Source organism: Ruditapes philippinarum, unplaced genomic scaffold (assembly GCF_026571515.1).
Source record: "Ruditapes philippinarum isolate M1 unplaced genomic scaffold, ASM2657151v2 ctg2477_1_1_1_1, whole genome shotgun sequence".
In the NCBI taxonomy this organism is placed as follows: domain Eukaryota; kingdom Metazoa; phylum Mollusca; class Bivalvia; order Venerida; family Veneridae; genus Ruditapes; species Ruditapes philippinarum.
In genome coordinates this window covers 61,882-73,769 of record NW_026862938.1, presented here as the reverse complement: position 1 = coordinate 73,769, position 11,888 = coordinate 61,882, and the positions used below count along the sequence as shown (strand labels likewise).

Genomic DNA, 11,888 nt, shown 5'->3' with positions numbered 1-11,888 from the left:
TTTGAGTAAAATTTCCAAATAACTTGTCAATTCACAAGTTTTGACCGGTTTATTTCTGGTCTTTATCCTTGCCAGATATAATTACCTAATTATAATGCAAAATTGCAAACATAAAGCACCGGCTAACAGATTTATACCCGATTTTTCAAATATCCCGGAGCTCTTGTGATAACTCTGAAGATGTCACAGAGTTCTTATGATAACTTTTGTTATTGCCAGTGTGTTTCTTGCGCAAAATCAAGGCACGTTTTGGCGTTTATTATCATTCAATAAGATCGTAAATCATTATGAAATGCAGTACGATCATTCTTTGCACAAACATGTGGATAAAACGTTGGTCTTAAGTGTCTGCAAAGGATAAATAGGTGATAGGCTATCATCTACAGTATAAAAAAATGAACAAGCGGCAGTATAATGGCTTAAACCACAAAACAAAAATGTTTCAAAACGTACACGTTGTTCTCAGTTCCACATGTTTTAAGCAACCACCTTTCTTAAGCAGACAATATATAGGCATGCTTCCCTTACCTAAGGGCTAAGTAATTTGTATCATTTTATACCATAATAAATAAGTATATAACCAGAATAATTTCCACACATATGTCTTAAAAAACGATACATGATAAAAACTCACCCGCGGTTGGCTCTAACTACCGATCTCTCGAACAAATTTGAACTGTCCCTCCAGGTTCGAACTAAGTTTGACTATATATTTTTGTTATCAATTACATCAAAAGTAGCAGAGTTTCCTCCTCTAAGATTACAAAGTGGAAATACTCATCAAACATCGACAGAAAAATATACATGAAAAGTACCATATTTGAGTATTTCAAAGCGCATTTTATCACGTACATAAATGCCCTACTTCATAGCAGTTCCCGGCCCCAAATCGCACTTTTTAACAAATGAAATAAAAATCTTTCTACCGAAGAGTGCACACTTTGACAGAACAAAGTTAGGTACCTGTCTAGCATTACTTTGATTTAATGTTGCTCTTTATTTTACATTTTAATGGAATAAAGGCCTGAGATGTATCACCTTTGCTCACATTTATTCAAAATTTCATAGCAGTTTTTCGGACCTATTTATTTTGAATAAAATTCAGTACCAATAAGCAATGTTAAGCTGGGTTTTCAAAGATATAACTTCACAAATTTGTCCGTGTCGTTTTCAAATATATTGTTTAAAGGTAGTGATTTACCTAGAATGGGATTTCAATTATTGTGCATGGGCTTTCAAACTAGAATTCCCCAGGTGTTGCTTGTAAGTGTCGCAAGTTCTCTAATGTAACTTAAAACAACAGACAAAACTTTGAAAAATATTAATCGCTGTACTAATATAACTGCTGTTTTAGAAAACAATTGTTTCTCTGATCGATGAAGTAACATAAATGCTTAACTGAGAAAAAATACACTGTATGCCTGGATGAAAATGATAAAGGGCCAGAATACTGCTAGGAGCCGGAAACTGCTAGAAAACCAGTACATAAATCCTTTTTCAAGTCTACGAAATCTGCGTCAAACAAAAAAAATACCATGAAAAAGAAACGGGGGTAAGAAATAATTTCTCTTGAACTAAAATTCACTCAAAACCAACATTATATACCCTATTATATATCCTATTTTTTGCGCAAAGGATGAGCGTACTGCATGTCATAATGATTTACAATCTCATTATAATAAAAAACGCTAAAACGTGCCGTGATTTAGCGCAAGAAACACACTGGCAATAACAAAAGTTATCATAAGAACTCTGTGACATCTTCAGAGTTATCACAAGAACTCCGGGACATTTGAAAAATCGGGTATAAATCTGTTAGCCGGTGCTTTATGTCAACTTTGCAATTTTGCATTATATCTGGCAAGGATGAAGACCAGATATAAACCGGTCAAAACTTGTGAATTGACAAGTTATTTGGAAATTTTACTCAAAACTGCCAGATTTGAAGCAAGAGGCGATGAAAATGGTCTGTGAATTAGTTTTTGACACATAATACAAGATGTATGACAAGCTTAATCGTTCAGTTTAATTTAGCACCTAAAATGAATTTTTGAACGATGAAAATAACCATTTTTAACGAGTGTTTTGTAGTAGATACAGATGTTTTCCGACGAACTCCGTGACAGTTATCACAAGAACTCCTGAACAAGTTATCATCAGAACTCCATCCTTCGTGTAACACTTCCTCACCCGTGATATTGTTTGCTCATTTATGTCGTTCTATTATGAGATTACCAATCGCCAATGTCAAGAAATAAAATCTTTCTCTTCATTATCATGAAGCGTTCCATTCCCATTTCTTGTAGATATTTGTCTAAGTTTTTATCTTGATTTGCATTTGATTAATGACTTTTTGTTTCGTTTCAGATAAGTCATTCTTAAACTACTTGTTCAGTTTCTTTATCTAGCGGTTTTCTTCTCTTCTCTGTAAATACCGATTTTACGGTCATTTGTTTCAAAACATTGCCCATAAACAAGTTTTACAATTTTGAATTCTTTAGTTCTTTAGAGCAGTCCGTCGAATGAGTTTTGACCAAATGTTTAATGATGTCTTGAAATATTGAACAAATCGTTACAAAGTATTAGTTTTGTTATTTAAACAACTTTACGTGTAATTCAAAATATAACATAATTCAGTCATAATATTATGCTCATATGACAAAATACGCAGAAGATGTTTTAAACTGAGAGTTGCATGATAAAATAGCAACTCCAGCCACGGATGCATTATTTATTTATTTATTCCGCGCAGGATTGCAAAATTTCATATGCCGACTTGATTTACAACAAACATTTGAAAATTCACTGAATAATTTATCAAGAACAATGATTTTACTGGGACTGAGTGTATTGTTTTAGTTAGAATATTATACGCATTCGGACAATATAAACCTTGCATTGGAAATACCTGGTAAAATGATATTTAGATAAATTAGTATGCATTTTATCATTGAACAGATACTTGTTAGCAGTACACTTTTGTTCAATGATAAATTATTGCAATTTGATGGTAAATCGTGCAGACTTTCAAAAGGTAAATTGCTCAGTGTGCGAACATGTCTCAATGGGCGAATACTCATATTTTAAAGATCAAAAAAAGAAAAAATTGATTTAGCTGGTTTTGCACTTTTATCATTGCACCCTGGTGGGTTTGTAAATTTAACCACGATAATAAATCAAAATGCATTGAGAGAAGCGAAACAAAATTATTCCATTACTCCATTGTTCGTTAGTAGTTAAGTAATAAAATATTAGTCAAATCATTTGTTTACAGTCTTTTATACAACAGTATTTTTGTATTGAATACATTTGCTGTAAACAGTGACAAAATCAAGTTCGTTGATTTTTTCATTTGTAAAAGACACATTATGCCTCAAAAACAAATTAATTTTTATTTCTTTGGAAATGGCAAACTTGTATTTATAACATTAAAATAATGGTTTTAGAAAATGTTAGATACTTGTTATCTGAAGAAAGTAGCGATACAATCATGTAACATTTACATGTATATATAATTTGTTATAAAAGTAGCAAAATGTAAACATCGTAAAATTTTGACTTTCATACATGATACTAATTCACTATAACTACACATTGCCAACACGCAAAACATGAAAAAGATGGTTCAGGTAATTGGTCAATGAATAACTTTTTGGATACTATAAAAGAACACCAAAATTGAGAAATAAAATCAAAAGCATTTCTGAAGCATAATGGGCCTTTAAACAAGAGTCCATATTGCGCACTTTAGTATAGTGAGTAAGTGAATAAGGAATCCGTAGGTAGCAATCGCATGGCTCCTCAGCGAATGTTAATCACTTCAACGATATATTTTTTAGCCTTAACAAAGTGCAGATAGTGGTCTTTTAAGGTGTCATATACATGTATCGTAATGCACTTGTTTATTCGTCGGATTATTACATCCTCTTGATGTAACTGGCTAGGACGTTATTACTAATATTTCCTGTCCATTCTCTAGAGTTTTGTTTTGTTGTACGTGTAATTGTTATGCTCTACAAATATCGAAGGAAATAAAAGAATCTTAACAAACAGTACGGCCATAAAAGCATAGACTATTTTTTTTTTTGCTAATGAAACACGCAGTCTGTTGTTCAATTTAGAGCAATTATTGCCGTGAACTGAAGCGTGCAAATACTTTGTATAATATTAACCGCTCAGCCTGTAATCGTGAACTTATTATTACAAAGCGGAGATTATTTAGATTAGCAAAACGGCGGGCAAAAGCTAAATTTAATATTGAACAGAGAAAAAATTGCATAGATTAGCTACAGGGCAACCTCAAAAATTTTGGTCTGAAATAAAAAAATTTTTTTTAGAAAGAATAATAAAGAGACGTGTATTTCAAAAGAAGATTTTTATAACCATTTTAAATCTTTATATGCTAATGAAAATGTATATATGAGTGATCATGTAGAAGAAGATATATCTCGAAATAATAATGATATTAATATTGAAGAACTTGATAAAGATTTTACTGTAGAATGAAATTATAAAAGCAATATCAGCACTTAAAGTAGGTAAAAGTGGAGGAGAAGATAATTTGATTGCAGAAATGTTTATAGAATGTAAATATATTCTTGCACCTTCTTTATGTAAGCTTTTTCAATTTTATTTTCTCTTCCGGTGAATATCCGGAGACCTGGACTAAAGGTATTATTATTCCTGTTCCCAAAAAAAGGTAATTTGAATGATGTAAACAATTATCGGGCAATAACTCTGACAAGTATTTTTTTCTAAGCTTTTTTCAATTTTACTTGACTCACGTATACGTAAGTGGGCTGACTGCAATAATATATTTACTGATAATCAATTTGGATTTAGAACCGGTAAATCAACTGTAGATTGTGTCTTTGTATTGACATCCATCATTAATAAAATAATTAAACATGAAAAAAGAAAGGTTTATTCAGCATTTGTTGATTTTCGAAAGGCATTTGACCTTGTCTACAGAAATGGTATTTGGTATAAAATGATAACTTATGGAATTTCTTGTAAGATTATCAAAATATTACAAAGTATGTATAATAGTGTTAAGGTAGAACGCGACACTTTGCGAACTTTCGAGTAGTTCTGGGTCACTAACTGATTATTTTGATAGCTATATGGGCGTTAAACAGGGAGAACCCCTTTCTCCTCTTCTATTTATATTTTTCGTCAATGATATGAATGATTTTATGGAGAATGAAGCAATTGATGTTTTTACTCTAGATGAATTGCAGATATTTTTGTTATTATTTGCCGATGATACTGTTTTATTTTCTTATACACAGGAAGGTTTACAATTACTTCTTAACAAATTAAACCAATACTGTACTGAATGGGGACTTACTGTTAATGTTGATAAGACTGCCACAATGGTTTTTAAAACGGTAACAGGAATGATAATGTTGAGTTCTTTTATAATAATGAAAAAAATTAGGTTGTACAAAAATTTACATATTTAGGTGTCACATTATCAGCAAATGGAAGCTACTATCAAACTCAAAAGGTATTGTCCCATCAAGCGACAAAGGGCATTGTATTCACTGAATTCTCTTTTTCATGTAGTTAATCTTGATGTTACTGAAAAAATTAAACTTTTTTGAGTCAATGGTTTTACCAATATTGACATACGGATGTGAAATCTGGGGTTTTCATAATAGCCCAGACATAGAGCGCGTTTATCTTAAGTTCCTAAAACAGATTTTAGGAGTTTGTCAACAAACAACAAATATTGCCGTTTATGGAGAATTGGGTAAATTTCCATTATCAGTCATTCGTAATATCAGAATAATAAAATTTTGGTCTAGAATTAGGAAAAACCCCAGGTACACTTATGTATAAAATTATGTATTTAAAAGACCAGAATGATAATTTAGTCAATGCCTGGACATTAAATGTAAAACGTTTGTTTAAATTCGCTTGGTTTACAATATTTGTGGGATCCAAACTTAGTATTAAAATAATTCTCAATTAAATAGTATTATACAACGTATTAAAGATCAAAATATGCAAAATTGGTATGCTGAACTGCGTGTATCTAGAAAATTAAAAGTTTATAAAGAAATTAAAACTGATTTTGGTTATGAAAAATATCTTAGTTTTATAACAAATGATAAACATAGAAAATCCCTTTCAAGATTTAGATGTTCGGCTCATAGATTAGCTATAGAGGAAAGGTCGCTTCAGAAATATAGATAGAAACAATAGATTATGTGTGAAATGTAATATGAAAGTGGTTGAAATGAGTATCATCTGTTATTGATATGTCCATATTATTCTGATTTAAGAGCACTTTATTTACCAAGATACTATTATACTTGGCCAAATATAAACAAATTTAAAAGTATAATGACTGCTTCTTCTAAAAAACGTTATTATAAATTAGCTAAATATATTCACTTATCATTTGAAAAAAGAAAATACTGTCTAGTTTTCTGTTAATATTTTTTTTCTTTATTTACAAACAATATTAATTTGAAAATCAATGTTGTTCTTTGTGTTTCACTGTTATTTGCCTGTAATTATATAGCTATGTTAAATCCATCACCATACTTTTCTGTACTTAAATATTATGTATGTTTTGTACATGTATTTATTACAAAATTTGTAATTGTATATGCATTGTTTTATGTTAAATTATAAACCGCCATTCATATAACTTGGCGATGAACGTGTAAAATGTTTATGCCAATAAACTATTTGACTTGTTGACTTGACTTGCCTGTTTCATATCATAAACGAATCGTAATTGAAATCTCGCTAGAGTGGATTGGTTTACAGTGGGCACATTTTTTCAAACATGGACAAAGAACAATTTGTATTTTCTTATGAAATGTTTCTATGATTTAGTATGAGTATTTATATGATGAATTATAATATTTTGTTCAAGAATAAATTCATATCTTATATATATTGGATCATGTATCTCATATTTTACAACAACTGTCATATATATTTCTTTTACGGTTTGTTGTCTTGTATGATACCAAATACTGTGACGTGTCACACAATTTATTTATCGTATTGAAGACCTTCCATTATGGACAAATTCACTCTAATGACTATCGGGGGGCCATTCTTTGTTAGAGGCAGTCAACCAATTGAGAATGGAAGTCACAGGGGAGTCAATGGTGTTTTGAAAATAATTGTCGGTTGTCATAACTCTATTAATGTCATTGTGCTTCGTTGCACCGGTTTGTGTTTACAAAAAATGACTTGAGTTACATAGATTAGTTTGCGAAAGTTCTGTGTATGTAAACCAAACCAAATACTTGGTTGTTATGCATTTACTGAATCAATGAAACACGTGACTGTTTTCTAATTGGATGATTCACCAAAGATCAATAACAAGGCCATATTTTATACTTTTAATGTTAAGCAGCCTTACTCGTATATATTGCACACATTTTACATAACATACAAGCGGGACTTTTCTGTGTGTTAGGAACGATCGCTGTTTCCTATATCTCTTGGCTATTAACAAATTTGTTTCATGTTAATACAATGGGTGTGACTGCTGGAATTGTCATTATTAACGCTGTTTTATTCGGAACAGTTTTTTCAAGCAAATGCAATACTTTTGAAATGAAAAAGGACAATCTTAATAAAGCCTTGATCGGTCATTCCTTATTAGAAGTTAATGATAAAAACCATCACGACTGTGCGCGAACCTGTATGTCAATGTCCATCTGCAAATCCATCGACTATGACAGAAACGAGCACATTGCAAATTAAACGATGCTGACCAGTCGTCTGTTGATCCATCCGAGTTTGAAACAAAAAGAGGCTCAATTTTCACTGATATCAGCGAATGGCCTAGCGTAAGTACATCAGTTTATCAATTGTTATAATATGCACAACCTTTGAAAACGGAAACGATGAAAATTTAATGTACCTTGGGATAAAAATAAATGTTACAATATTTTCATGTCTGTAGCATGTGTAATAAATTATTGTGAAAAAAATATTGATACGAGAGATCATCTCTCCCTTTTCCTATTCCATATAATGAAATATGGATCTTACAGAAGTATGTCTCTTTCAGCAGATACGCAGGTGGAAAGTTTCTGTAATTAAACCAAGAAATTATTTTGTATAAATTATTTTTACTTCGATTGTGTTTGAAGGTATAAGCTAATTGAAACACTCTCGAATATGTTCCTGAACCAACCAGTACTAAGCAATGCATGTAGTTTCTTGTTTAAGGAAACAACGGCTTGCCTCTGACAGGGTCAGAAATCTTTTTTTACTAGTCCGACGCGTTAACCACTCGGCACGCCGCCGCAAAACAATTAATAAGCAATTAATAAGGTTGCAAATATAATGCCTGCAACGTGTAAATGTAACGTATTTAAATAGTTAAATAATTAATAATTAGCCATGACGGTAGAATAAAACTTACTGGCTAGACGGTCTTTCAAAACATTTACTTTGGCACTTAAATCCATATGCAAATAAATCAATAGATTATTAATAATTACTATCTTAAAGTTTTTTATGTATAAATAGAAAAATAGGGGATATATTGGATGAAGTCTTTTAGACAATGTCCATATATTTTTGTTATTATATTATCTAAATATAGCTGCAATCTCATTGGTCCAAACAGTAGACAACGGAACGTTTTGGGTGTAGTATCATATTCACTGGCTGAAGACTTAATTCTTGTTAGAAATACTTTTTACGCTATTTGCGTATATCTAGCATTAAGTGATTGTAAAGAAGTCCTTGATAAGTTTCCGGAGGCAAAAAGTGGACAATATGAGATAAAACTTTGGACATCTGGGAAGACTCTGACTGTGAATTGTGACATGGAAACCGAAGGCGGAGGTTGGACGGTATGTAGATTATCTTATTACAGAATTTGACTTGCATATTGTTCTTTCCTGTCCCACATACTTGCGTGATTACTTGTTAATATATTTAGATCTACTTTTAAAACATTTCTATTTTAACATTCATTTAGGGTAAATCCGTCAAATTTCGGATATCGCATAAGTTCGGACAACTAAGCGTGTTTTTAATCTTCTACTCAAACATATTTCCTTGTACCTACACCGTGTATATCCAGTAACGCCGGAATGTGAAAATAACGCACGATTCGTGCAATAAGTAACGCCGAATTGTGCGATAAATGGCGGCTACCTGAAAGGATTTTCAACGCGATAAGAAAATTGGCCAATATGTATATTGTTTATTTAACCGAACTTAAAAAAATCAATAGCTGCATACGACTGCGAACACATAACTCTATATCCCTCATCAAGATTATTTCCACGAAATTGTTTACTTTTCAAGATCATTTGTGAAAATGATGACTTGATCACCGTTTTGAGCGAGATTTTGGCTTTTTGTCGGCTCTTATAAATACCACAATGCTTATTATTCCGTATAATTTAGATTTTCAGTAGGAAAGTGACATAAACTTAACTTCTTGTGATACAGAAAATTGAAAATAAAATGATAAAATGTGAATGAGGTACCGCCGATGTACGTGAATTGTGCTTCGCGGTAACGCCGGAAAATGTGATTTCTTTTCTTAGGGATGAAGAGTAATGTCTTTGCAGCCGTATGCAGCTATTGATTTTTTTCAGTTCGGTTAAATAAAAAATATATTGACCGGTTTACTTGAAAATCCTGTCAGGTAGCCGTCATTTATTGCACAATTCTGCGTTACTTATTGCAAAAATCGTGCGTTATTTTCACATTCTGACGTTACTGGTTATACACGGTGACCTAGGTGTTAGAAGAAAAAGCGTGCGTAACTGTCGCGTGATACACGGTCCTACACACGCTCTCTCGAATCCGATTGATAGCAAATTAAAGAATAAGCACTTAAGTCCTTCTTACTATGAACTTTATGAAGTGACCTGCAACCCTTAGCTATATAAGACTTACGTTAAACAAACTTAGTTACATATACATAATTTACAAGAGCTCATTCAGTTTGGATTTCTTCTAGATATTTCACAGGCGAATGGACGGGTCAGTGGACTTTTATCGCAACTTTACAGACTATGAGAATGGCTTTGGGAACGTTAAAGGAGAGCTGTGGCTTGGTATGTTAGACATTCTTTGATTCCTTGTAGCATTGGCATATCAAAACAAACGTAGTACAGATATTCAAAAACTCCAAACCGGTGTTAAATAGCCGATAAACACCGCTAAGACCGATATTATTTCTTAAACATAAGTTGTTAAAGTGTATTGATAAACATACGTTGTTAAAGTGTATTGATAAACGTTTAGTTGTTAAAGTGTATTGATAAACATATGGTGTTAAAGTGTATTGATAAACATACGTTGTGAAAGTGTGTTGATTAACATAAGTTGTTAAAGTGTATTGATAAACATAAGTTATTAAAGTGTATTGATAAACATAAGTTGTTAAAGTGTATTGATAAACATAAGTTGTCAAAGTGTATTGATAAACATACGTTGTTAAAGTGTATTGATAAACGTTTAGTTGTTAAAGTGTATTGATAAACATATGTTGTTAAAGTGTATTGATAAACATACGTTGTTAAAGTGTATTGATAAACATGAGTTGTGCATACATGTATGTATTTATTGGATACGACAACTGATCAAGTTTAAATATTTATAAATAGAATGGAATGTTATATGATTGTAACGGTTTGTAATTTTGTAATATGTGTTGAAGAATGAATTATAATAAAGATGTTGGTAAATTCCTAAATATTTATATTTACATTTGATACAATTTCGCAGGTCTAAAGTATATACAAGAAATAGCTGGACAAGGTTCTACAGAGATTCGTCTTGACATGACAAGCAGTGATAGTAGAACAGGACATGAAACTTGTCCAGACTTTAAGTTAACGGAAGGAACAAAATATACACTTAACATTGGGTCCTGTTCAGGTGTTGGGATAGAAAGTAATATATTTATGCTTCTTTTTTATTACATTTTTGTTTACATGTACTTAGCTAAATGAAAGCACAACCGATATAAAACCAATAAAAAAGTAAGCGGTTGACAGAAGGTACAGTATGTTGCAAATATCAATTCATTTTTTCATAGAAAAATTTAGACCTGTAAACAGAATCTCTGACGACTAGAATATTTGATTTGCGATGTTATATGAGCCGTGTCACGACAAAACCAACATAATGGGTTTGCGACCAGCATGGATCCAGACCAGCCTGTGCATCCGCGCAGTCTGATCAGGATCCATGCTATTCGCTTACAAACCCTATAACAAGTAGAGAAACTGATAGCGAACAGCATGGATCCTGATCCGACTGCGCAGATGCTGGTCGCAAACCCATTATGTTGGTTTTGTCATGGCGTGGCTCATATAGATTATACAGTTTTTTAAAGGCGCATTATTCCTAAAAATGTTTTTATTTTTGTTTCTCAAAAGATTTTATTTTTTGTTTCCGAAACACGAGTCATTGGCTGAAAACGTGAATCATCTGTTCAATCTGTTGGTTTTGGCAAATAGTACAGATATAGTGGTTTTATAATTTTGTATTTAAGTCAAAATATTACCTAGTTTACATTTTGTGTCTATTTTTATGACAAATAATTTCACAATTATTGCTACTTTCTTAAGGTAAAAATCACCTAACATGCTTTGAAACCATTGTTCTTTTCTAATTCATTCGTTTCTTTGGCGTACCGTGTTTTTAAAGTATACAGGTTTTGAAAAAATAAATGAAAGCAAATCTATGTGACATGTCACAATAACAATAAGAATAACAATAGAATAGTATTGTAAACAGACTCACCATTCTGATCTTATTCATAGCAGAACCAATTCATGTCTGAAATTTTTATGTTGCTATATTTTGCCTGACATGAAATATTCAATTTTGCTTTCGTCATTTTAGAGATCGTCATTGAATGTTCGTAAACACAT

At 31.8% G+C, this 11,888-nt stretch overlaps 1 protein-coding gene across 1 annotated transcript; it reads left to right on the top strand.

Moving 5' to 3' along the window:
• Positions 1 to 8,447: 8,447 nt before the first annotated feature.
• Positions 8,448 to 11,040, top strand: LOC132720666 (ficolin-1-like). The gene is made up of 3 exons (XM_060704840.1): positions 8,448 to 8,840; positions 9,965 to 10,061; positions 10,735 to 11,040. Exons 1-3 carry the CDS (start codon positions 8,532 to 8,534, stop codon positions 10,959 to 10,961), a joined length of 633 nt encoding a protein of 210 aa, XP_060560823.1. The 5' UTR covers positions 8,448 to 8,531; the 3' UTR covers positions 10,962 to 11,040.
• The last annotated feature ends 848 nt before the right edge of the window (positions 11,041 to 11,888 follow it).